General features: G+C 40.7%; 1 protein-coding gene across 1 annotated transcript; it reads right to left on the reverse strand.

The window, feature by feature from the left end:
- Positions 1-2,800: 2,800 nt before the first annotated feature.
- Positions 2,801-23,652, reverse strand: plcb2 (phospholipase C, beta 2). The gene is made up of 32 exons (XM_038729787.1): positions 23,510-23,652; positions 23,169-23,246; positions 22,398-22,466; positions 21,490-21,630; positions 20,970-21,049; positions 20,814-20,867; positions 20,630-20,705; positions 20,322-20,422; positions 18,226-18,386; positions 17,974-18,120; positions 17,704-17,861; positions 16,459-16,541; positions 16,205-16,289; positions 14,953-15,274; positions 14,771-14,853; positions 14,574-14,670; positions 14,359-14,443; positions 14,065-14,189; positions 13,615-13,766; positions 13,001-13,165; positions 12,782-12,881; positions 12,564-12,668; positions 12,307-12,371; positions 12,047-12,137; positions 11,461-11,919; positions 11,084-11,267; positions 10,406-10,544; positions 8,912-8,976; positions 8,304-8,363; positions 8,011-8,062; positions 6,495-6,578; positions 2,801-3,604 (listed from the first exon to the last, which is right to left on the reverse strand). Exons 1-32 carry the CDS (start codon positions 23,591-23,593, stop codon positions 3,434-3,436), a joined length of 3,921 nt encoding a protein of 1,306 aa, XP_038585715.1. The 5' UTR covers positions 23,594-23,652; the 3' UTR covers positions 2,801-3,433.
- Positions 23,653-24,454: the final 802 nt, after the last annotated feature.

The raw sequence follows: 24,454 nt of genomic DNA on the forward strand, positions 1-24,454 counted from the left end.
AGACAGATGCTCTCATACCAGTGAGGTTCGGGCTGTAATGGAGATATTACCAGGCAACAGGGTATTCAAATGGTGAAAAGATCCAGAGCAAGAGCAGAATAAATCACCTAACCTGGGCGTGATGGCATGAATTTCAGCTCAAACATTGCCTGGGGAATATGAGAATATCAGAATTCAAGTATGAGAGTGCTATCTGGTGCTGGCTTATGGTATGTGAGTGTCTGTGTTTCATGTGTGTGTGTGTATTTGTAGGAGTCCGTGGGTTTCTCTAAATGTAATCACCGTATCCTCAACACACGTAGGAAGTTAAAATTTGCATCTCTGAGAAGGTGGAGGAGCCTCTCACAGGCCCTCATGTGACTGTGACACACAGGAGAGGGTGACTGGCTGCAGGGAGATGAGCCTCCTGGAATACTCATTAGGCTGCTAATCCCATGCCATAATCATGATTTTAATGGGATTGTGTAAAGTATCCGGGAACAAAAAACAACATCCTGCAGCTTGATAAAAGTGTATGCAAACCATGTATAAAGGAATCAGTGTTTTATTGCAATCTCTTGTTCTAGCAATGGCTTTTTCCTCTTTAAAGGCAGCATAAGCACAACCTGAATCCCACGATCCAACACACACACAAACACACACATGCAGCCTGTGACAGAGCAGCCTCAGCAGGTGGTGTGTATGTGGGTGGCGTGGGTGCTTAATATTCATCCAGGATGGCATCGACTTCAAGCCAAGATGGACTATAGATCATGACTCCACCTCCTGTGGGTCAGGCCGGCTTCTTCACACAGGAAACAAGAAGAAGAAGAGAAAAGTAGTTCACGCTTCACTTCACAGTGTCCTCATTCTTTGTGCTTCTGTGACTAAAAATATATCATTTCTATTCTCTGATAATGTTGTTATAATCGTACATGTTACACTGGAACATTGTGCAGAATTGAGTCTCAACATTGCACTGTTTTGGGAGGTTAAAATAAACTGACTGAACACAGATAGCAAAACAGGAAAGCTAGAACTGTAAAAATTCAGCTACTGCAAAAATTCAGTAGCACTTCACTGATGACTGCTGTTAACAGTTTTTATGCTTTTCATCTGTGGTCTTTTTAAAATGTTTGATGTTAAGAGGAAGTGGATTTAATCTCCTTTTAGGTGACATACTGTATATGCAACTCTTGTTTGAGCTTTACGAACACCCAAACATGCACCATATACCCCATTTATTCCAATGTGTACCTGCATTTAAAACACTAGTATATAAGGATTTTTCTTTAGTATCTCTTTTATCCTAACTTTCACTTTCTCTCACTTTTTAATGTTTGTATCTGAACATGCATGCACTGAATTCTTCTAGCAATCACTATTAAATCTGATCCCGTGCCTGCTCTGTAATGTTTTTTTTTATGTGAAGCACTTCCGTCCTTCTATTTCGTCCATCCAGTGTGAGTGTTGCCTGGTTGTTAATCCTTGATCCTGCTCAGGCCATCCCTCTCCAGCTGGCATGAGGCAGAGCTGCTGGAGTTTTCTTCATCTTATGTAAGATTATCAGCCCAGTGATTCAGGGCTGACTGGTTTCACACTCCGAGGCTCACAGTTCATCTGTGCTGTGCATGAGGTGGCAGGACTCTCAGGCACAAGCTGTGTCACCCAGACGTGGTTTGTCCCGATCCTACACTTCTAAATGTCAATCATGTCATTTAATTCAGAAAAAGGGTTTCACACCGAAAAGGAAATAAGGGAAATGGACAGATTGCTTTGGATGATGAATCAGGGGTAAGCTGTGTTCATTAATATATGCATGTAAACACATTCTCTCCAGTCCACGTGCCTTTATTATGACTTGATCCACAGCAGATCACGTATTAGTTGTCTTTTGCCTGGATTGTGCCTCTCTTGTCCTCAGTTTTTGTCACTAATATCCATGTGTACCTACTTGATGTATTTCATTAAGAATGTGGACTATCATTTAATAACTCTCACTATTTTGCATTTTTTTGGTGAGATACGCTAGTTTTACCTCTTTAGGCCCCTGGTAATAAACAGTCTGAGCAGGGTAAATCACTCTTCAATTGGACTATTTGACATGCACCCTGTGACATGGTGTTGCAAGTAGATATTGGTTGGCATTAAGGGGTCACAACCAAAAGGTTGGGAGCCACTAGTAAAATGTCCATCCTAAAGTAGTGAAAGAGCAGTTTCCCTTCCCTCATTTACAGTGCTTTTGAGCAAGACCCACCAGCTTAGACTGTAGTTATACAGGGCAGCTTTGCAGGTGTGAATGTAGGTAACTGTGTGAGTGTCTGAACAGGGCATACCTGAAAAAGAGAGCATTTCTCTTAGTGAGTATTACATGCTGAGTAGTATCCTGCTCATGATCGGGTTTTTAGTGCATGTAAATATCATATGCTGTTTTCAGACACCTGGATATGCCAGCTGGAGTACTCTGATAGCAAATGGGATACTCAACATCTAAACACCTGATAATTATCTGCCATGCACGCGGGTTTGTCTTCAACCCGAGTGACATAATAGCCAGTAAACCGGCATGCTGAAATTGTATTCAAGCAGCAAACAGAAATATCAGGGTCCAGAATGACAGATTTGCTGGATGTGGTGGAGTCACAAAAGACACACCTGCTCTGATGCATGCAAGTGATCTGAAACCTGGATACTTTTGTATGAATAACAGATTTCTCTATCCTCCAAGTAAACGTCTTATCCCTATGATCCACCACAACTACAGACTGGAAAGTAAACATATTCAGTAAAACTTCCCTGGAAAGATAAAGGAAAAAACATGTACAAAATTACAGTTTATTAAGAACATCACAAGAGAAAATAATGTTTTTACTGTAAAGGGAATATTGGTGTATTGCCATTATCATGACTCTATAGGATCTTTGTTCCAGTTAAAGAGAAATGTACCTTTTTTCTGCAAGATTTTCGTGAATGCTTTGCTGCAGCATCATGGAGTATCGCACACACCATGTGTTGAAGTGTGACAGATGGAGTCATTGTCTCGATTCAGCCTGCAGACTCTGATAACCCATTTTTTCTGCTACATTTAGTCCCATTTTTGAACTCATTAAGAGACTGTATATACCAAACTAAGGCTTTTAATGATGTGCTTTCATCTAGAAGATATTTGTCGCTGTATTAATTATATTTCATTGGTGAAAAGCAACAGAAATAAAGAGTCAAATAGAGAATATATAACTTCCAAATAATCTAACTTTTGGTCTACAGGACATCCATGAAAACAACATTATGGCTTAAAATTTAAGAACAAAACAGAAACTCTCTATGAAAAACAATTCTAAATTGAAATAATTAATTGAATAATCTCCTACTATTCCATTATTATTCTCAGACAGAAGGTTATGTGACAGGTTGGTAGGGCAACGCTTGATAACTGAAGGGTCAAAGGGCCCATCTAACCCAGGAATACATCTCCATAGCAGCACCCTCCCTGCACCTTCTTGTCTTTAGTCTGGTCGACCAGTTCAGGAAAGTGGGCCCCAACACAGACATTGACAGTCTCTTTCACCTCTGCTGGCAGAGACCTCCGTTTCTGCTCGTGCTCCTTCAGGGCCTCCTGATTGAGCTGCAGAAACAGGGGCCAAAGGTTAGTTAGAGGTTATAGGCTTGTCGAAAGGACATTGACTTTTTTTTTTGTAAATTTCTTTTCTAATGCCAGGTGCTTATCATAATCTAGATCATCATAGATTTGTGTAGTGGTGCCAATAAAAATAAAGATCATAACCCTGAGATAGGGACCTGGCCTGATCCAGTGACACGGATTGATTTTAAATAAGAGTGCCGATGAGCTTTCAGGATATTTTATAATGTGGCAATGTCCCTGTATTAAGGAAAATGGCTCAATATTCAACCAGTGTTGTTAAATACATACAACAAAAACAACCAGCATGTTAAAACGAATAAGTTATCCTCATTTGTCTCTTAATCTCTTTGCACTTCTCCCACTGCTTCTCTCCATATCAAAATCTCCATATTAGCTTACAAATTAAGCTAATCCTATTGGTCAAATACAAAAACACACCATCCATCTGGCGTTCACGCGTCAATGTCTAAACTATCTAACACCTCTTTTCCCAATAGTAACTGCCAAGAGTTCACTAATCCAAAGCAAAGCATTGTCATAGAGTGCTCTGACATCATTTACAGCGGTGGGAGCTTGGTCTGTATCTTCTCAATCGCTTGGATGTGTCACCCTGCAACGTTAGATATAATCACTGAATGGACAGATGGCCAATCTTGATTGTCGCAGTGTATTTGAAAAAAATACAGTATATGTGTGTGTAATTTACAGTGCTTGTGCTTGTGCTTGTATTAATTGAAAACTTAGAAACGGCTGTAAAACCGGATATATGTTTAGACTGCTTTGCTTCTCTCGATCTTTACCAACTAATTTCAATACTTTCTTCATCTAAACGATCAACTTGCCTCTTAGACCCCATCCCGACTAGGCTGCTTAAAGAAGTTTTACCCACTGGCAAGAACTTCTTTACTAGATATGATCAATCTATTTATGTACCACAATACTTTTAGTAACTAATTAAACCTCTTCTGAAAAAGCCCAACCTTAATCCAGATGTTTTAGCAAACAACAGACCTATATCTAACTTTCCATTTCTCTCTAAGATCCTTGAGAAAGCAGTAGCCAAACAGCTGTGTGACTTTCTACAGAGCAAGTTAATTTGAGGATTTTCAGTCAGGATTTCAGGAGTTCATCACAGCACAGAGACAGCACTGCTGAAAATGACCAATGACCTAATTGCATCCGACAAAGGACTTGTCTCTGTTCTGGTTTTATTAGATCTTACTGCTGCATTTGATACCATTGACCATCATATCCTATTACAGAGACTGGAACATTTAATTGACATTAAAGGAACCGCTCTAAGCTGGTTTAAGTCCTATTTATCAGATCGACCTCAGTTTGTACATGTTAGTCCTCCATGCACACCAAAGTTAGTCATGGAGTTCCACAAGGATCTGTGCTGGGACCAATCCTCTTCACTTTATATATGCTTCCTTTAGGCAATATTGTCAGGAAACACTCCATAAACTTTCATTGTTATGCAGATGATACTCAGTTTTATTTATCGATCAAGCCAGATGAAACTAATCGGTTAGCTAAACTAAAAATGTGCCTTCAGGATGTTAAAACCTGAATGACCTGTAATTTTCTAATGTTGAAATCAGATAAAACTTAAGTTATTGTTCTGAGGCCTAAGCACCTCCGTGACGCATTATCTAAAGATATAATTACTCTGGATGGCATTGCCCTGGCCTCCAGCACCACTGTGAGGATTCTTGGAGTTATCTTTGATCAGGACATGTCATTTAACTCTCACATTAAGCAATTTCAAGGACTGCCTTTTTTCACCTATGTAATATTGGAACATCCTGTCTAAAAATGATGCATAAAAACTAGTCCATGCATTTGTTGCTTCTTCTAGGATTACTGCAATTCTTATAATCAGGCTGCTTGAAAAACTCCATTAAGACTCTTCAGCTGATCCAGAATGCTGCAGCAAGTGTTCTAACAGGAACCAGGAAAAGAGATCATATTATAAAAAGCACTGGACAGGTCGCCAGTCCACCGCAGGGCCACACATAGACAAACAACCAGTCACACTCACACCTAAGGACAATTTAGGGTCACCAATTAACCTAGGCTGCATGTCTTTGGACGGTCGGAGGAAGCCGGAGCACCCGGAGTGAACCCACGCAGACACAAGGAGAACATACAAACTCCACACAGAAAGGCCGGGGCATTATTATTATTATCATAAACTCTACTATAAATATCACCATTATTCATTCAGTCTGTTCCAACATTACCTTTATTGTCTGTACCTCTGTGTGTATATTGTGTAGGCTGCTCCCCCTCCCCATCCCTCTCTCCCTCTTTGTGGCTCTCTCTCTCTCTCTCTCTCTTTCTCCCTCACCCCCAACCAGCAGATGGCCGCCTACCCTGAGCCATCGTTCTGCTCGAAGTTTCTGACTCTTAAAGGGAGTTTTTTCCTTGCCTCTGTCACCTAGTGCTTGCTCTTGGTGGGAATTGCTGGGTTTCTGTAAATAATATCACGGAGTACGGTCTAGACCTCTCTGCTCTTTTGAATTAATCACATTAAGGAAACACATCTCCCATTTGGGACTCCCTACGATGATGACAAAATGCTAATCAACACAAATCTTTTTTTTTTTTTTTGACTTGGATTTTGGTTAAGGGCTTTCCCAAGAAACCAAGAACCTTTTGAAGAACTACATTTAGTAATTGCATGATAGTTCCATGTGGCAAAAAAGTCCTTTTTCAGGGGGTAGTACTTACAAACCAATCAAAGTTTGCAGTGTTGAACATTGTTGATTGGTAAATCTGTCATAGCTCCTGAGTTCCAGTGTTTTGGGCTATAAGTCAGTGCAACATCCTCTTGAGTGACAGAAACAAGTGTGTCCTGTGTGTGTACCTGATTTGTCAAGGCCTTGATTTCCTCCAGAGTAGCAGTATGTTTCTTTGTCAGAGCCTCTTGCTGTGGGTTGTAATCTGAAGACTGTAACAATATAGCAAAATACAACACAATATGTTGCCACTGAAAAACACAATCGACCTGTGGTTTGAGTCTGTGTGAGTTTGTTGTGTGTGCATGTGAGATAAAGACTGTTTGTATGTCTAAAAGCAGTTTGTCTGCTCATGTACCTGCCTGTGAGTGTATGTGCGGGTATGTCTGGTGAGGAATGCACCCATGGGATGCAACCTGAGCAAAAGAATCAATAGAGTTAAGTCACAACAGGTTGGACTTGTCCAATTCAGTTACACAGTCCTTATAGCCATTCAATACTGACTGATTAAAATAGTGATTGTGTTATAAATAGTTTAAATTAACAGGCAAATGCTGATTAAGTAGATCAAAATGAGCTGCAATGCAACCCTACTGTGCGGAAGGATGAGAGGGGTGTGCTTGAGTCGATCATAGAGGATTGGAGATGAGTGAAATGGCCGGGTCTTTAACCCAGATACAACAGATCTGAATCTCTTGCCAACAGAGGAACACGAGCAGAGCTCAGTGAGTCATCGACCACACGTGGATTAGCTCCCTGTAAACAGTAATGAGTAATGGACAAGTCTGGCCTATGGTCAGGGCCAGCTGCACTTTACTCAGTGGGTAAAAGGGTGTGTGCATTTGTGTATGTGGGTGGCTTGTGGGCAAACTGGTGTGCATGCTCGTGTATGTGTGTACTTACAGTTCAACAATGTGTGTGTGTGTTTGTATCTGTAAGCAAACACGTGGGTGTATGTGAACATATGTGCAGTTGTATGAAAGGAAAGCTCTGTAACATGCCTAAGGTGATAATATTTCCATGTTTTGTTCAAATATTTAGACAATTGCTGCCTCATTGTAACCATAGTTACACTATTGAATACAATAAGTTCAATAATACTGTTTTAGGTACGCATGAAAATGGTAAATGCAGTGATGAGTGCGTAACTTCAGACTTTAGTCACAATCATGTGGGGATTTCCAGGTGAACTGCTGTTTCCTTTAAAGGAACAGTTCGGCTTTTTGCACGATGCACACTTATTTGCTTTCTTGCCTAGAGTAAGACGAGAAGATTGATACCATGCTCATGTTTGTCAGTTAAATATGAAGCTACAGCCAGAAGCCTGTTAGCTTAGCTTAGCATAAAGACTGCAACCAGTGTTTAGGCCCACCCCACAATGTACCATGTTAAACAGTAATCTACAGGTGCTGGCAGATTTTCTAACCAGATCCAGGCTAGATGTTACCAGTCCTTATGCTTAGCTAAGCTATCAAGCTGCTAGCTCCAGCTTGGTATAAAGAATGGTATAAATCTTCTCATCTAACACTTGGCAAGAAAGCAAAGCAGCACATTTCCCAAAATGTCAAACTACTCCTTTAATTGTACATGCATGCTCAACGTTTCTAAATCCACTATTTTCAATAAGTTTAAAAGACTACTTACATCAGGCTGACTAGTCTCATCCAACAGCTCTGTGCTCATTGCCCTTTTCAGCCTGAGAGAAGATAATTGTAATTTTCAATTAGACCTCTAGTACACAATGTTAAAAAATCATTAAATCAAGCCTTAATAACAAGACTTAATGCGCAATGCGATGTGGCAGAGGGGTAAGAAGCTAAGCTACTCCTCATCATTTGACTTCTCATATTTCTTTTCAATTTGAACAAGAAGCTGTAACTTTGTGAGAGGAACAGCAATGAACGGAAACATATAAAGTAACTGAAGGTCAAACTCACTTTGCTTTCTCTGAGGATGAACCTTTTGAGAGTGTTTTCTTCTTATTTTCTTTGGTTACACTGCAAAACAAGGCAAAGTCAGTCAGTAACGTGGACATATAAAGAAACATTTTCCCGTTAAACAAGAGCTACAGGTCTCTGGTGTGACCTTTTCAGTGAAAGGAAGGCTTAGATGCAGTGTTATACTGTCTATGTGGGCAGGTAGATGACCAGAGTTGCCTTCGCTTCCCTACTGCTGTTTAAACACCTGTTGGATAATGGTTGTCCTGAGATAGCCATCTGCCAGCTGGGGACTTCGGATAACACACACCCACACACACACACATATACACACACGCACACACACACACTCTTTCTCTCTGAGCACAATAAGCCAGCCAAGGACATTGGAAGACCTGTACAGTGAGGTGATTCATTCATTATCTGAGGTATTGTCTTTGCAAAATGTCAGATGTTTCACCTTAGATGACACACACAAACACACACACACACACACACACACAAACAGTGTCACACCAAAATCTCAAGGCACAGATTGGAAACACTCAGCAAAGCCCTCTGCACTCTGTGTACAGCATGTCCAAAATGTGTTGCGTGTGTGCTCGCACCTCTCCAGGGTCTTCAGTTCACTGTAGTGTCTCTCTGTGGCCATCTCCAACAGTTTGGCCAGTCTCTGTCACACCAGAAGAAGGAAATTACACAGACACAGTCAAGATAAATGGGACCTGAGTAGCTCTAAATAACAATGTCCATTCTGTATGTGATTAAAGTCTCTCTTCTTTAAGCCAAACAAAAGTTCAGCTTCTGTTGTTAATTTGCATGAACTTTGGCTTTAAGTTCAATGAGAGCATTTGGCCGAAGACGTGTATGCGAGATGTTAACTCTCACCTTGCTCCACTGCACTTCTACACTCTGTCTATTACCCGACTGATCCTTCAGTCTCATACAGATGCAGCACTTATGCTATACACCCCAAGCACCTGGTTCTGGTGTATAATCAATAGAGACCATAAAGTGCTTAGATTATAGTAGGACAAGGAGCAGATCTTCACTTTCAGGTACCCATTCACAAAAAATCTTTGTATATGGATGAAACATAAAAATAACACTGTAATCATAGCAGAATAAAGTGTATTATTTTCTAACTATAAAAAGAGATGTGATTCTAAAAGTTAATCTGACAATTAACAATAGTTGGGTAATTTAATCTATAACAATGCATCGTGTTTTTCTATATGATTTTGTATGCAAATCTTGCCCAGTGGAAACAAGTTGTGAACACAACATTGGCCTTTTAAGTTGATATAGCAAACTTGTTTGCAACCAGTTGCTTATTTACACATCCAGCAGTTAAAATATTAGGCCTGCTTGACATCATTGAGCATGTTATTGTCCTACCAAGTAGCCGAACTGCACAAAGTTGCCTTGTGGCAACAAACAAATGTAAGTTCAGTATTCACCCTCCTTTTAGTTCTGTTTTTAATTGGCAGCAAAGTTGTGTACAGTGAGTTTTTAGAGACTTTTGATACTTAAAACAGCTAATAAAAAAGCAGAAATTTAAATATTAAAGTACTTCAAATGTTTACTTAATTTGTTGGTCACTTGAGGGCAGTACAATAAGGTACAAACACATACTATCAGCTTATAAAGTTGATATCGCTAAGGTGTTACCAAACAGTTTTTACACAATCTGCAGACGAAACAAAATTAGCAGTGGAAATCTGACAAATGTAAGTCCAATATTACCTCTCCTTTTAGCTCTGTTTGGTTTCCACCAACTCTTGAGGGAAATAACTGACTTTAACGTTATCTGTTTGCTGTTTGGTGCTCAGCAGGTATTGTACAGTGGGTGTTTAGTGTTTTTTATTGAATACTGAACCAAAACAGTAAAGTTGCTGAAAGACGCTGAAACACTCTTTAAAGCATTGCTAATTCTCGGTGGGTTATTACATGTGATGCCTTTCACATTATAAATTGTCTTTTGACGCCTTGTTAATAAAAAATATTGAGATTAAGAGATACTTTCAATGTCTTCTTTTTCTCATTTTAAATGTTTAATGACATTTAGCGGGGTTTTAAACATGAACCTGTATTTTACTAACCTCTGTAGCACACTGCTCTTTCTTCTTCCTCAGCTGATCATACTGCTCCGTCCACAAAGTCTGCAGCTCCACCTGCATTTTTTCCTTCTGCTCCTGCACCCGCTCAATGTACACACTGGAGTCAGAGGTGTTTCCCCCTCTGCTTGAGGAAACATGACAAAACATAACAGGACATTTGCGAGGGGAACAGAGTTTATCGACTGACAGCAACTACCTCTCCAAGGACAGAAATGAATGTACAACCATGTGGTTACTGGCCTTGAATAACACATGTTTTATCCTGAAAGGTTAGTGAGGAGGGCTGTGCACAAAAAGCCCATATTAATTTAGCCTAGTTGTTCTCTTCATCCCCTAATATTCTGCTTCAGCTAGAAAAACACATTAGCTGAGGAATATTCTCTGTGCATCTAAATGTAATCTCATTAATGACAGTGACCAAAACAACTTCATTAGTTGGTCAATATTAATATGCTGCAGAATTCACTGCTACTTTGTAGGAAACAGAACAGTCTTTGGACAGATGGATCGAAGTACTCTAAAATTATTACATGCCACCCCTCCTCCGCCAACACTATCTGTCTTTTGTCAAACATTTTTTCTCCTACAATAGTTCAGCTAGAAACTCACTCTGAAAAGCAATATGACAACAAAGAGGAACAAACAAATAAATCCTTTTACTCCTTTTTCTTCAACGAGGCCTTTTTCTTGATGGTCTTGAAGGAGTCAGTGTATTTCTGAATCAGATCCTCTCCTTTTTTCTGATACTTCTTTTCCACTTCTTTCAACTCTTTCTCCTGACGCTTGATGACCTTCACATAGTTCTTGTGCTGTGTCAGTTCTTCGGTAGTCACAGTCAAAGGCTCTGCAGCATAAACACACGGGGCTTTGTTGTGAGAATCCTCCTGCTTGTGTCGGCAATGTAAATGCATTTTTAATAAATCTATTTGACAAAAAAGACTTACTTCGTCTCTGTATTTCTTTGTGGGGATCTTTACCTAAATTGTACTAATGAAAGAGAAACCGTGATGAGTGCAGCACCTCAAGCGCTTCATTACCTTCGCTGGATGTCGGCGGCTGAGATGAGCTATCTGATCCTGCAGACTCGGGCAATGCACTTGCTGGACAGGTCACGGCCACAGCAACTGGCTCTTCAGCAGTAGGCTCTTCAGGTGCAGGCTCTTCAGCAGCAACTGCAGCTTCTGTTCCTGGTTTATCATCTGCAGCAGGCTCAGTTTCCTCTTTGGTTTCAGGTACTGTCTCTGGAACCGCTTCCTTCTCAGGTGCTGCCGCTTCAAGGGCAGGATCGGCTTCAGGAAGGGTTTCAGATGTGGCGCTTCCTGCGTCCGGGGCTGGATCAGCAGGAGCGTTGTCAGGAGGAAGATCTGCTGCAGGTTGCGGAGTGTCTGACTTATTCTCAGCCTCTTCTTTAGCTTCTTCTGCATTTGCTTCTGGTGGAGACTTGGATGATTGGTCATTGGCATCAACTGGTGGTGTAGGTTCGGATATGGCCTTTTCTAGGGGAAGTGGAAAGTTCAGTGATCAAAAACAGCTTCTTAATTCACCACTAAAGACCTACTACAAGAGCAATATTAAAGCTCGGTATCAAACTCTGAACTGTGTCCCCTTCACAAGCTTAATTACCTGCAGCAGGGGATTCACTTTCCCCAGCTTTGTCAGTGGGGGTTTGGACCACAAGAGGCAACTCATAGGGAGAAATGTAGTCGGAGGATGACTGCATGGGCACAAAAAGGACAGGAACATCACAATCTAACAAGGCTGGTCATCTTCCAGGAAGTTAATTAGTCTTGTTTAGGATTTAAAGAAGAACTGGGGACATTGCTGATAAGTCAATTGTAGTAGATGATGGCTGAGCTCAGTTTCTCTTAGCTGCATTTTGTTACCTCCTTTGGGGTCTTTGTGGTCTTCTCTGTGCCCTTTGTGGGGTTAAATAAGGCATCTGTGAAATCTGTGGCAGAATAAAATGCGTCAGTGCACAATGTAGCAACAATTCATCCTTAAACCAAATAGAAATGTGTGCAAAAAACCCCAAAATAAATCAGCCTTGGCAGTGCCGACTATCCCTCTGACAACATGCATTCAGTTGCAGCAGAAGAAGAAGTTCTTCTCTTGCAAAAGCACAATGTGAAAAGCCAAGCACCTGCAAAGGCGGCAGGGATGTAGTCTTTGACCTCGATGTACACAAAGAGAGCAGGCAGAGTGAGTGGCATGTTGCTCTCACTGCGCAGGCAGATGTGATGGAAACCTACAGGGTATAAAACAAACCCCAGTGAATTAAACAAGGCAGCAGCTTCCCTGATCCAGAAACTGGCTGAAACACGTTAGCACATATTCTGAGGCCTTGGATGACTCACTGACCTGATTGGATGGCATCAAGTGGGATGATCCTGTGTCCCAAGAATTTACCATTCTCTTCATGGACTACAATTCTTAGAGAGGCCATTTCTGGGAGCAGAATCTACTCGTCATAACAACAACAAATATATTAAGCAGCAGCAGCAGCACAGTAGGTTATAATAGCTAGGTTTTCACAAACACATTCACTTACACATGTATTGAACACCTACTGACACACACCTTCTCAAAAACAAAAGGCTCCTCATTCCACACAGGGTTAATGGCGTTGGGTGTGGTGGACCACCTGGTGCGATATTTCTTCTTGGGGTCTCCCGGCAACCCAATCACCTCCACCTCAACTCCTGTTTTCACATTCTTGTCAGACAGAAACTGGCCGGAATAGATCTAGTGAGACAGGTGAATAAGATTTGAGGACATGCGTGTATGAAGTGTTTAACAGTTCATTCACACAGTCTGCTGAATACCAGGAACCATGTATCAGTCTCAGCAGGAAGCTTGTATTGTTATGGACTCTGCATCTAAACTAGAGGGCAAACATGGCTACACACACGCACACACACAATGAGAGAGAGAAAGAGAGAGAGAGAGACACTTCCTAAGGCTACTGAGGCAAATTTATTGCTCAATTTAGAGAAAGCAAAAACAGCTGTCAGCTATTCTCATATTGCATTCTTCATCAGTTTCCCTACAATGCAATACCATAAATGATGCAGCTTTACAGTCATTATTTTCACCTTTTTAAACTGTTTTCTTTTTGCATTTAGTTTGCAAAGATACTTTGCCAGACACAGCACAGTGTGAGAAGCATAATGATAACGAGGCAGTGAACCTGCCTTTATTGTCAATGTGCTCGCCACAACGGTGTCAATCCTGTCGCAGAAAGGGTCAAACTTCTTGTCACTGCGACGCAGGACGTCATGCTTAAGGAGATAGCCTGTTCTGCCGTTGAATTCAAACAGAGCCATGTTCAGCTGCATGGGAAAATCTGAAAATAGACACAAACAGCCCATTCATGCCCCCTCTCTGAAGCACAAGGAGGAGCAGCAGGCATTTGGGATGCAAACCACAAAAGACGCATGTGCAGCACAAAGAGGTGCAACACTGACCTGCTGTGGTGAAAAAACAGAAGCTCAAGCTTAAACATAACAGAATATGGTATTTTAAAACATGTTAGACTCAAGTGGTGATTAAAAAGTAACAGTGAATGGTTTAATCCTTTCATGTAGTGCAACACATTCATGACATTTTAAGGGATTATCAGTGCATTTTGTGTCCGTTTCTACCCATCGTCTGGTAGTTGAGCGCCACCATCTGGCAGCCTACATTCCAGAAAGGCTGGGGGCTGTAATTGGATGAGTCCATTCTTGTTCCTTTTGGGTAGATCCTGCTCATCTGCCTTTTATTATATCTGGGAAAGATGGTTTAGGAAGCACAGTTTTTCATTTCTGTGGACCAGGATCCTCTTATGACAGCATAATGAAACATATTCTTGTCTAATTTTGTGTCATTCTTAATCAAATTCACCCCATTTGACACAGGTTGCCATGTTTTGCATCAGCAGGACTCTTAAAGGATACTCGACAAATTCAACAGCATTCTTGGCAATCATTGTCTCCCCTTTGGTTTCCACAAAAGATGAGATGACGTAACTCTTGTTTTTCTCTGTGATGGAAGAAAGGAACGGGAGGAAGAATCGCATAACTCACTGACTTTGATTGATTTACCTGTGAAGTATCTGTCAAAAAATCAATCTTGTCTGAGTTTGAGTTAAATGTATGAATCAAAGACATACTTCTGGCATTGTCAAAAGAGATGAATTTGTTGGGCTGGATGTAGTTGACCAGGGATGACATTGCCTCATACGCTGTTACTTCTTGTCCAGCTGTGCCCTGTGGGAGATTGACAGGAAGTTTACGGATGTTGGAACTGTTTTAGCTGGACAGGGATGATGTGAAGCAATAAAACTGTCATCGCAACGGCATTCTCTACCTCATCTGATGTCTTCATTTTCTCCTCATCCTGTTCGTCTGTCTCCTCTTGCTCCTCAATGTCCTCCACAGCTGCGTCCCCCTCTGGTTGAATATATAAACATTATGTCAGTGACACCTAAAATTAACTAAACGCTATTTTAGGAACATAATCTGATTTGGCTTGCGGTTCATCTAGTCCACCTTGGTTCCCCTGGGTGCTGGGTGTTGGGTTGGCAGGATCCTGGGAAGTGGAGTTTGGGTCGTTGGTGGGTGCATCTGTGGTCGTAGTGTTTGGGTCCTGGGTGGGTGCATCTGTGGTCGTAGTGTTTGGGTCCTGGGTGGGTGCATCTGTGGTCGTAGTGTTTGGGTCCTGGGTAGGTGCATCTGTGGTTGCAGTCTGCTCAGCGGCAGCTGTGCTGGTTTTCTTAGTCTGGGTTGGCTTCTCATGGCTGCCCTTCTTGTTCTTGATGAGGATCTTACCCATTAGCTCAGATGGGCTGGGGATCTGCTGGCCCGGCTTCAGCTGGATGTTAAAGATAAATAGAAAGAAACCTAAAACTAATGTGGGGTAAACAGTCACAAAACAATACTTGTCCAGGGCCGTAACTAAAACAATCAGATTCTGGTAGGCAGACCTTTTACCTTTGTACAGAGTCAGAATAGCTGTTTCAAGTCTTAACGCTATGCTAAGCTAACCAACTGCAAGCTCTAGCCTCATATTTACCATATAGACATTAGAGTGGTGTCATGTTCTCATCACACTCAAAGCGAAGTACATTTTCAAAAATGTCAAACAATGTCTGTGTTGACCAGAGAAGGCATTTGCAATACACTGTTTTACACATGGTTTATATTTGTATAGCTAACAATTTAGACACAGATCATGTACACCTAAAAGCCTCATGATCAAAACTTAAACATATAATTCAACTTGTTCAAAAATAAAAGTTTACTATTTCTCTCGCAGAATTATATTCCTGATGGGCCAGAGGGGGCCTTAAAAGTGCAAGGTCCTCATGTCAGAAGATATAATTTACAGATTGTTTTACATGACTAAGCAAACATTTCTTAAGGGGCTAAGGTTTGTGTCAGCTTTTTTGAAAACCTGGCTGCTGCCCTGATATTATTTGAGACCGTTAAACCAGCCCTCTCTTTGCCGGAGGAATACAACACACTCCTCCTCCTGAGAGGAGGTAAACAGATGCTGGCTGTTGATATAAATCAGTTGGAGCCTAGGAGGGTCATGTCTAGCAGTGACAAGAAAGAGAACAAACAGGAAACTTGAACTTTACCATTTATTGCCTTTATGCTAATGCATTTACACAGTACAACATGATAATCCTTCATCTAATTTACCTATGAAGGTGGATTTCTGTTAAACAAAATCCACATTTATAAACTTTATCTAACTATATTATTTTAACAGTGAGCTATGTTGCAGCACTGTACTCACAGGATATTTGTCCAGCGGCTCTGTTAGAAGGGCATCACCGAATATCGTTTTACAGTAGTTGGCCATCTTCTCCTGCTGTTTCACCCTGGAATAAAACAGTGTAACACCTGTTGCAGTCTGCTGTTACTGCCAGAACTAACGGCTCAATTACATCCTCAATATGTCCCATTAATATTCCATTTTGATAATGGCATCAGAACATTATTACATTGTGTTAATAACATTACATGGTCATGGAAAAGCTCAGGTCTTACGAGTCAACGTGGTTCTCGAATGAGAGGATCACAGGATACTGTGAGGTCTTGAAAGCGCTTTCAGCAATGGCCTCAATCACATCCTGTCACATACCAAAAAGAGACATTTTGGGGGGGGGGGGGGGGGGGGGGTTATGCATTTAACTAGACGATAATTTGAATTAGATTAAGATTAAAGAAAAAGCAGCAAACAGCAGAAAACATGGTACAAGTAGAATAAAATCATGAAAATCACACAAAAGCATGAGACCAAATAAACTACAGGGTCAATCATGACTATTCTCCCAAAGCAGGAAGAGAGATAACATGACAAACGGCAGAACTAATGCTTTTATGCAGAAGCCTTGAGGTCAGCTCCAAACCTATCACATCCACAGGCTGACTGTAAACCCTTGGGAATGTGGAGCTCAGTCTGCCCTTAAATGGAAGTGTTGAGTGTGAGAAGATGACAGGGGGGCCTGCCAGAGTGTGTGTATGTGTGTACTTTTAAGCTTTCACACTCTTTTGTTCTTTAATGTGCAAACTGGCATGAATAAAAAGTAATCAGTGAATTTATAGGTGTATCATGATGTCCGTGACACATTGCTGCTATTGCTTATAGGTATGTGTATAAGTTTAGCTGTCTATAAACTATACAACCGTATTTTGAGCATGTACCTAAATTAATCAAATAATAAAATATGATTTGTATTTTTACCCCATCTTAAGTGAGTCTAAAGTGAGTCTAAACAAAACATGTTTAACTGTTTTTGGTCCCAATGGCCATATTGTACGATTCGTCTTTAAAAAGTTGGGGTTGTGTATGTAGGATAATGATGTGCAATACAATCAGAGGAGGTCCAGACAAAAATAAAGTTAGTTTGAAATGGAAAAAGCTATTGACAGAAATCTGAAAAGCTCTCTTGGCCTTTCAGCATGCACTTTTGAGACGCTCCCTAACTTTAGCTCTACAGCTTCCTGTCTACTTTTAAGTTGAGCAAGGTGTGCAATGCAAGAACTCACTATCTGTTCACAAGGTGAAAATATCACGAATATTGCTGCAAAAATTTGGACATTGTTTGTATCTGCTCAGACCACATTATCTGTTCATGTCTGTATAATGTGTTTATTCTTGTTTACATCCCTATTGTTAAGATACTAGACCCTGGAGGCTAATGTATAAAAGGCAAACAAAAATGTCACTATGTAAAGATTAGTGAAATGTGAAAGCCCACTGAAGGCTTGCCCAAAACCATGTGTAATCACCTTGAAGAGGATCTCAGTTGTCATGGTGAAGCCATGGGTAATGATGGGTTCTTCATCTGGAGGTTTGCCCTTCCAGCAATCAAGCTCCAGACAGCGGCAACCGGCCAGCAGACACTGACGGTACATCTCCGGAGAGGACACGCCAGAGAACTGACCAGCTGCAAGAAGACAGACAGACAGACCCAGAAAAATCCAGCATAAATGATCCTCAGATGTTGAGTTGATCAGGTATGAGAATTCATTAGTTAAAATGAAAGTGGTGTATATCACCTGTCAGGTATGTGTTGTGGGAGGACTTGATGAAGTAGTGGGGTATAGGTTGGGTCATGTCCTGACTCTTGGCCAGCCTGTCCTGCATGACAACTGATGTCTCCGGCCCCATCAGGAAGAATAAGAGCCCTTCTGGAGAAATCAGACCTGCAGATGAACATGAGAGACACATATTTAAAATACAAATACTGTAGCATGTATTAGCATGTAAGTCCTCCAGAATAGAACAAACCTATCATCAATCACTCTCACTTCTGTTTGAATTAGAGGAGGTAGGTTCGTATTTGTCAATCAGAGCCTTGATCTGGTCCTGCCGCAGACGTGGAAACAGCTCCTCGTTGAGCCGGGAGTCCCTCTGTTTCTCGTTGAGGAACTTGGTGAAATTGTCCTTTGTCATGGTGGGTTTGTTGGAGCTGGGTGGCACAGTGGGTGTGATAATCACATCAGCGCTGCATGTAATGTTGTTCCTGCCTGTCATGGCCCACTACCTGTCATCTGAGCCTATGCCAGGTAGCTAATGCTCAAATTGAGACCGGCTATAAACCCATTTTCAAAAAAGTTGGCATGTGTAAACATTAGATAAAAATGAAATGCGATAATGTGCAATAATTGAAACCCCATATTTAATTGAAAATAGCATAAAGACAACAAAGATTTGCCCATTTTGAATTTGATGCCAGCAACAGGTTTCAAAAAATTTGGGACGATGTCAACTCGAACCACCTGGTGGAACAACTCACAATTAATTAGGTCAACTGGCAAGAAGTTAATAACATGCTTGAGTATAAAAAGTGTCTTTCTGAAGTAAAGATGGGGAGGGGTTCAAAACTCTGTGAAAGACGGCGATAGCAAATACTGCAACAATTTAAGAATAATGTTTCTCAACATAAAATTGTCTGAATGAATGAATCTGGTGATTTCACTGTCTCCAGTACATAATGTCATTAAAAGATTCAGAGAATCAGAAGAAATCTCTGTACACAAGGTTCAAGGCCGAAAACCAATAGTGGATGACCATGACCTTTTAGGCCCTAACATGGCGCTGCATCAAAAACAGACAAAATTCTGTAGTGGACATCACTGCATGGGCTGAGGAACACTTCCAAAAAACATTGTCTGTGAACACAGTGTGTCCCTGCTTCCACAGATGCAGGTTGAAACTCTACCGAGCAAAGAGGAAACCATACATAAACCAGATATAGAAACACCACCGCCTTCTGTGGCCCTGAGCTCCTTTAAGATGGACTGAGCCAAAATGGAAAACTGTCCTGTGGTATGACAAGTCAAAATTTTAAATTCTGTTTGGAAATCATGGACGCCACATCCTCCAGGCTAAAGAGGAGGAGGACCATGTGGGTTGTCATCCACTCAAAGTGTAAAAGCCATCATCTGTGATCAAATAGGGCTGCATTAGTGCACATGGCATGGGTGACCTGCAAACTTGTGAAGGCAGCATTAATGCTTTATGATATATATATATATATATATATATATATATACAGGTTCTGGAGCAACATATGCTGCCAAGTAGACAGCATCTCTTTCAGGGACATTTGTGTATTACAGCAAGACATTGCCAAAGCACATTCTGCACATATTACAACAGCATGACCGCCTGTCTGCAGTCCCAACTTGAAAATGTTTGGCGCATTACTAAACAGTGCATTACTAAATGTAAAATACAACAAAGGAGACCCCGAACTGTTGAGCAGCTGAAATACTACATCAAGCAAGAATGGGAAAACATTCTATTTTAAAGATTATAGCAGTCTCCTCAGTTCCCAGATGCTTACAGAGTGTTGTTGAAGAAGTGATGCAGCAGAGCAGTAAACATGATCCTGTTCCAACTGTTATGAAACATGTTGCTGTAATCAAATTCAAAATGGGCATATAGTTTTCAAAAAACAATTCAAAATTTCAGTTTCAACATTTGATAAGTTGTCTTTCAATTAAATATGGGGTTTTAATGTTTTGCACATCATGACATTTTTACACAGTGTGCCAACTTTTTTTGGAAACAGGGTTGCATTACAATTACCATCAGGCTCAGTTTCTGGCTTTGTGCTGCCAAATATGGAAGAATATGTAAAGAAGTATGTTTTTGACTTCAAAGCAGTTGATCCAAAATAGCTGAGCCTTTTAGAAAACAAAATGATGACAAAAATCACAACATTTTTTTGGCCCAAAATTTGTTCAAGTCTCAAAGCAAGATTAAAGTAAATATAAGAATAATACAAGATTTGAGCTACAGAAGGCATGAATTTGGAGAAACTACAGAATATGATAAATGGAGGATTATTCATCCATATCAGGAGATAGTCAGTGAAGCACAGGAAAGGCTGACTCACTAAGAAGTGAAGATCTCATAGATCTCAGGCCGAGGGCAGAGATTTGAAAGAAAGGCCTTAAAGGCAGACTCAGTGAAGACATCAGACTTGATGGTGTCATACTGAAATGTGAAAACATGTATGTAATTATTACAAAATTATCAAAAACAAACTTTGCTACTGTAAAAACAAAATAAAAAAAGACTGGCTACCTTATTATGCACTGATAGAATAACACAACATATGCCAGGACATTATGGGAGAGGTGACAAACACTACAGTAAAATGGATGGATAACCAACACACCAAAATGTCTATATGTTTCTGACCTTTCCTTTAGGGAGGTGTGCTGATGCTAGGGCACTTTCTACCCTCTTCTTATCCGCAGGGAACATCTTGTAAATACTAAGAAAAACACACAGTGAAACATTGGATAGGAAATATGGAAATCTACTGTACAAACTAAATCATGTGTGCCATCCTACACCTTCTGATAGTTGCACTGTGACCTACTGTTTCACCGGAATCTTGCCGTCCTTGTTGGTGTGAAGAGAAATGCGGATGTATCTAAAATTCAACATAAAGGCATGTAGTCCAATAATACATATGGAAGTTAAATTAAAGTGTTGTATTCACTCAGCAAAAGCTGATCTGTCGACATTCACTTACATTTTCTCCAGGAAGACGTGTCTGCATGCATTGTTTCTGGCACCGTTGTAGGCAATTGCAAGGATGTCATTTGCCCAGTTCTGATGTGCATTTATTACAAATACAAACAGGGATATTACATCCAATGTCAACATGAGTTGTGCTTAAAACGTCTTTGGCCCTAAAACCATTATGAAAGATTTTAAATTGACCCAAATTCACCACTAGAGGGCATCAAAATAAGAGTACTTCAGGAAATGAGAGCAGTCTATGTTGAGTTTGAACAACACATTTGTGATTTAATTGCAGTTTATGAAATCCGGATATTTGAGTCGAAATGTCTCATAAAGACTAAAAGGGAGAGAGGGGCGCCTTATTGGGGGGTGGAGATGAGGCTCATTGTATAATGGCTAATGACCTGTAGCTGCGTTTGAACAGTCAGAGGAGATCAATGACAGAAAGGGAGGATTGTAAACAGCTGGAGGAAGGACACAGTGCCAATAATAACACACAGAGTCAGTGTATACAGTGGCTTATCTACCTGTGTCACTTTCTCCTTGGAGGCAAAGAAGTTGTGATAGGTCAGGTTCACTGTGTCTGGACCTGAGACAATGGTAAGAGTTTTGGCGAGATGGTTGCTGTCTGGGAAGTCTAGGTTGAACACATTGCGAACCTTGGGGTGCTGTAAAAGGCAGAAAGATATATTTCATAGATCTCATTGGCTCTAAATACATGGTGCTGAAGCTGATTCATGTGAAGATAATTATGCTTAAGTAAAATCATGTCTGCGGCACTTGTTCTCTGGGAGCTTGTTCAAACACAGGCAAATCTGCTGACCAAGATATGCAAACATATGAACACACACACACACACACCAAGTACTACCTTCCTGTGTCTGCTACGCTGCAATCAATCTATTCTATGCTACTTTCAGAAGGGCACCTAACATCACCACTAAAGCCGCTTTCCCAAAATCCCTCAGGGGCCTAAGAGAAACGTGCTTTCAACGGCACCCCAACCGGGATGATGCATAGCTCTGTGCTCTCCCTGAGGGGAAACAGATTTCACCTCTGAACCCTTAGTGACGGATGATGATGGCTGCATACTGCAACTCTCTGGGGAGGCCAGCGAGGAAGCGGAAAAGGAAGAACTACAACTGTCAGATTTCGACTCACACAAGCTTACTCACAGAAATCTCAGATCATGACTCAGTGTGTGTTTACGTTTGTTTGTGTATGTGTGTAACTGTGTGTTTCTTTATTGTGGGAGCAGCCTGGGTACATGGGTCCATTGCCATTTTTGCAATGCAAATATGCCTCTCGTACTAATGGAGAAACTAAGGGCTTGACCCCCTATTTGCATGCCTGCAGAGACTCTTATATAACAAACAGTTTTACTTAATTGGATTAGAGAGCAGGTTATGATATTGAATAATAATACTGTACTCACTTTGGGAAGTTTTGCATATTTTCCAGTTCTGGTATCTCTGATGGTGGCAACATCTAGGAATGTTGTCTCCTAGAAACAAGAAGAGAATCATCTTCAATCCTGAATTCAACATGTAGGCGCCGTTCCAAATATGGATTCAGATACAAGTCATTCTTTGGCAAAGTGCAAAAACTATGGGATTTACTTTGTTTGTGTGAAGGATATTTGACTGCAGTGTCCTGAAATATCGCGTAGGAAACTGTTGTGATTCTTTTTCATCTGAAATTCACATAAAGTCAGCAACAGCATGCCAGCATGATTGAGCCCAGACACGCGAGGCACACATTTGATGTAGGCTTCACTGGTTTTGTGATGTGGTAAAAAAAAAAAAACAGAAGGCGCTTCACTGAGAGAGAGACGGAAAGACAACAAAGACAGATCTCCATCTGTATCACAGTTCAGCTGTACAGTGCAGCAGGATGGTGGGCCTACATCAGCACCAATCAATAATCTCCACAAGCTGCTGGGACCGGAAAGTGCAGTGCAGCTCCTAGCCCACAGCTTTGGCAGATCCTAATCACATGCACATAACACATACTCTAGATGTGAGTCACTGAAACATGAAACATGACCACCTCTATTGGATATGTGTTTTAATCTGTCAGGCTCTTTTTGTCTAACGCTTAAAAAAGCCATTTAATTTCTACTGGACACTGAACGGGAGTCAACACTTCCCCACACCTATGACATGTCGTGCAAGGGCTTTTTTCCCCCAGACTAAATATTGATTACCTTGCTTTGGTTGATCCAGTAGACATAAAAACCTTTTGGATCCATCTTCATAGTGACAGGAACAGTCTTGGTGGAGTCCTAATTGGGAACACAGGAATTAGGGTTCACACGTTTTGGATATTTATTGAGTTTAATCCTCTGAAACAGACCTGCTCAATGATGATGTGCTGATGTTAAATTAGATCATTTATGCCATAGGGCTACATATTTCCAGAACAGTTCATTAACACCACAGATTTAAGTAGCTACAGCGGGACTTATATGAGACTCCTGTGTTGCTCGAATGTTTACTTTTAGCTAGTATTTAGTAATACAGATTTCTTTTTTTTATTTCCACTCACCTCTGACCACTTGGTAAATCGTTCTCCTTTGACTAGGTAGTCTTTGACCTCAGGAGGCTCCAGAAAATGCCTTTTCTTGTTCATTTTGTCCTTCTAGAGTAACTTTTGTTACAGTTTAATGCTATAATTGAAATATATCCACTATCTTTGTGCACACCATGGCCATAACCATTGACTCACTTATCCCTCCATCTGTAGTCAAAAGATACACTACAATTGAGTTTAGTGCAGAGACTCTGACTGTACTCAGGACACACCCTGAGAAATATGCATTGCAAATTAAGTTAAAAAAAACAACAAAAGTGTCCCTTTCAACAGGCCCTGAATCAGAACTCAAGAGTCAGCAGAGTACATTTAAAAAGGCATTGATTTCTCACTGATTTCAAAGGGTTACCTTCATCTAAATGACAAAAATAACCCCATCTTATTGCTTTAATTGTATATTTGACCAGGTTGTGAGCTATCTATGTGTGATATAAACATACTAATACAACATTTAGAAGCAACATCTCTTTCCAAAAACAGTGCTAAACCGTTTTCACAACTTTCTACTGAAGAAATAGTCCACATAACAAGTGCTGACACTGTCTTCTGGATGGAATAACAGTGTTACAGTTTCTGGAAAGAGATGTTTCTGTTAAATTATTATTATATATAATCTTTTCATTTTGTGAGCACCGGACACAAAACTCCATTCACCTCCATTGCATTGGGTCGGAGGTGGATATCTCACACATGGATAACCTCACATCCTGGCACATATATTCAGAAGTCTCTGAATGACTTGACACCACTCGAGGTAAGTGAGAAAATGTTTTTCTTGTAGTTTGGACGAACTGAAGCGTTAATAAGTGATTTTCACAGCTGCTTTTCACACCGTCATTTTGAGTTGTCATTTGCTGTGAGCATATCACTTTTGGCTTATGGCTGCAAAGTAAAACATTC

The sequence above is a fragment of the Micropterus salmoides genome, unplaced genomic scaffold (assembly GCF_014851395.1).
Source record: "Micropterus salmoides isolate LMB-PRFRI ecotype aquatic unplaced genomic scaffold, ASM1485139v1 Ms_hic_scaffold_19, whole genome shotgun sequence".
Taxonomy (NCBI): Eukaryota; Metazoa; Chordata; class Actinopteri; order Centrarchiformes; family Centrarchidae; genus Micropterus; species Micropterus salmoides.

Coding starts and splice junctions, on each gene's coding strand:
- plcb2 (XM_038729787.1), bottom strand. CDS start 23,593: ATGAACAAGAAAAGGCATTTTCTGGAGCCTCCTGAGGTCAAAGACTAC. Junction 22,467..23,168: donor ACTGGATCAACCAAAGCAAG/GTAATCAATATT, acceptor TCTTGTTTCTAG/GAGACAACATTCCTAGATGT. Junction 11,268..11,460: donor GCCGCCGACATCCAGCGAAG/GTAATGAAGCGC, acceptor TTTATGCTGCAG/AGCCTTTGACTGTGACTACC.